General features: G+C 59.4%; 1 protein-coding gene across 1 annotated transcript in view; it reads left to right on the forward strand.

Annotated features, from left to right (window-relative positions):
- The window catches only part of LOC125482678 (C-myc promoter-binding protein-like), a gene marked incomplete at its 3' end in the record, with an annotated part of 3,809 nt that overhangs the window by 847 nt on the left and 1,717 nt on the right, over positions 1-1,245 (forward strand). Inside the window, exon 2 of the mRNA XM_048594794.1 lies at positions 621-876. Within this exon, the coding sequence (XP_048450751.1) occupies positions 621-876 (256 nt within the window). The remainder of the gene's footprint in view (positions 1-620; positions 877-1,245) is intronic.

Here is a 1,245-nt window from a genome sequence, read left to right on the forward strand (position 1 = left end):
GTGTGTGCGACAGGGAGTGTGTGTGCGAGAGAGAGAGACAGGGAGAGTGTGTGCGAGAGAGAGTGCGTGTGTGTGTGCAAGTGCACATGGAGGGGCGTGGGGTAACAGTTGGTCCTTTCCACACCCTGCTGTGTCTGAGTTTCCGTGGAGACAGGTTATTTTTAAAAGCTGCTTTTGGTTCCGTCAGCATTTCCACCTAAGAGTTTTGTGACTCTCACTTCCCTTCATTCTCAACTCCCTGCCTGGACGATGAACTCAGCAGCAGAGCAGACATTATCCCTCACCCCCTCCCTCCCTCTCTCCATGGGGTGTGGGATGTTAATGAACCCGGGTACCGTTCCCCTTCCCCGAGCGGGCCTGGGCCTGGGGATGGGCAGTGGGTTCTGTGGGCAGGGTCTGAGGCCACTCCGCCTATACCCCGTGATTAATAAGGCACTGAGATTTGGGATTGTCATGGAAATGAAAGGGGGGAGTGTCTGAGGGCAGAGCGGTCAAGTGTGGTTGGGGGGGAGGTGGGGAAGGATCATTCCCGGGCGCTGCTTGGACCGTGTCGGGTGTGCCTGTGCTCGGTGTGTGTGTGTGGGGTTCAGATTGACCTGGGCCTGGTATAACTACCACAGGGTCCTGTGCGAGGGCAAAGAGAGATTGAAGCCAGGATGCAACATCATTGAGACCACACCTTACAGCCGGGCGGCTCACATCAGCGGCGGGGGAACGAGCCTTCAGCATCGTACCTTCATCACGTACCGCAGGGCCACAGAGTGCCAGGCATTCAGCACGCTGGCCGTCACTGACATCTGTATCATCATGCCGAGCAAGGGCGAGGTCCCCCCACACACCTTTTGCAAAGTGGACAAGAATCTCAACGCTGGTGTGGTGAGCATCGGCATGGGGGAGAGAGCGAAAGGGTCAGTCTCACTGACTCAGAGTGAATGACAGGGCCGCACTGTCAGGGGGGTCAGTGACACAGTGACAGGGCCGCACTGTCGAGGGGTCAGTGACACAGTGACAGGGCCGCACTGTCGGGGGTGTCAGTCTGTGACACGGTGACAGCGCCGCACTGTCGGGGGTGTCAGTGACACGGTGACAGGGCCGCACCGTCGGGGGTGTCAGTCTGTGACACGGTGACAGGGCCGCACCGTCGGGGGTGTCAGTCTGTGACACGGTGACAGGGCCGCACCGTCGGGGGTGTCAGTCTGTGACACGGTGACAGGGCCGCACCGTCGGGGGTGTCAGTCTGTGACA

Source organism: Rhincodon typus, unplaced genomic scaffold, assembly GCF_021869965.1.
Source record: "Rhincodon typus isolate 14 unplaced genomic scaffold, sRhiTyp1.1 hic_rhity00014791, whole genome shotgun sequence".
In the NCBI taxonomy this organism is placed as follows: domain Eukaryota; kingdom Metazoa; phylum Chordata; class Chondrichthyes; order Orectolobiformes; family Rhincodontidae; genus Rhincodon; species Rhincodon typus.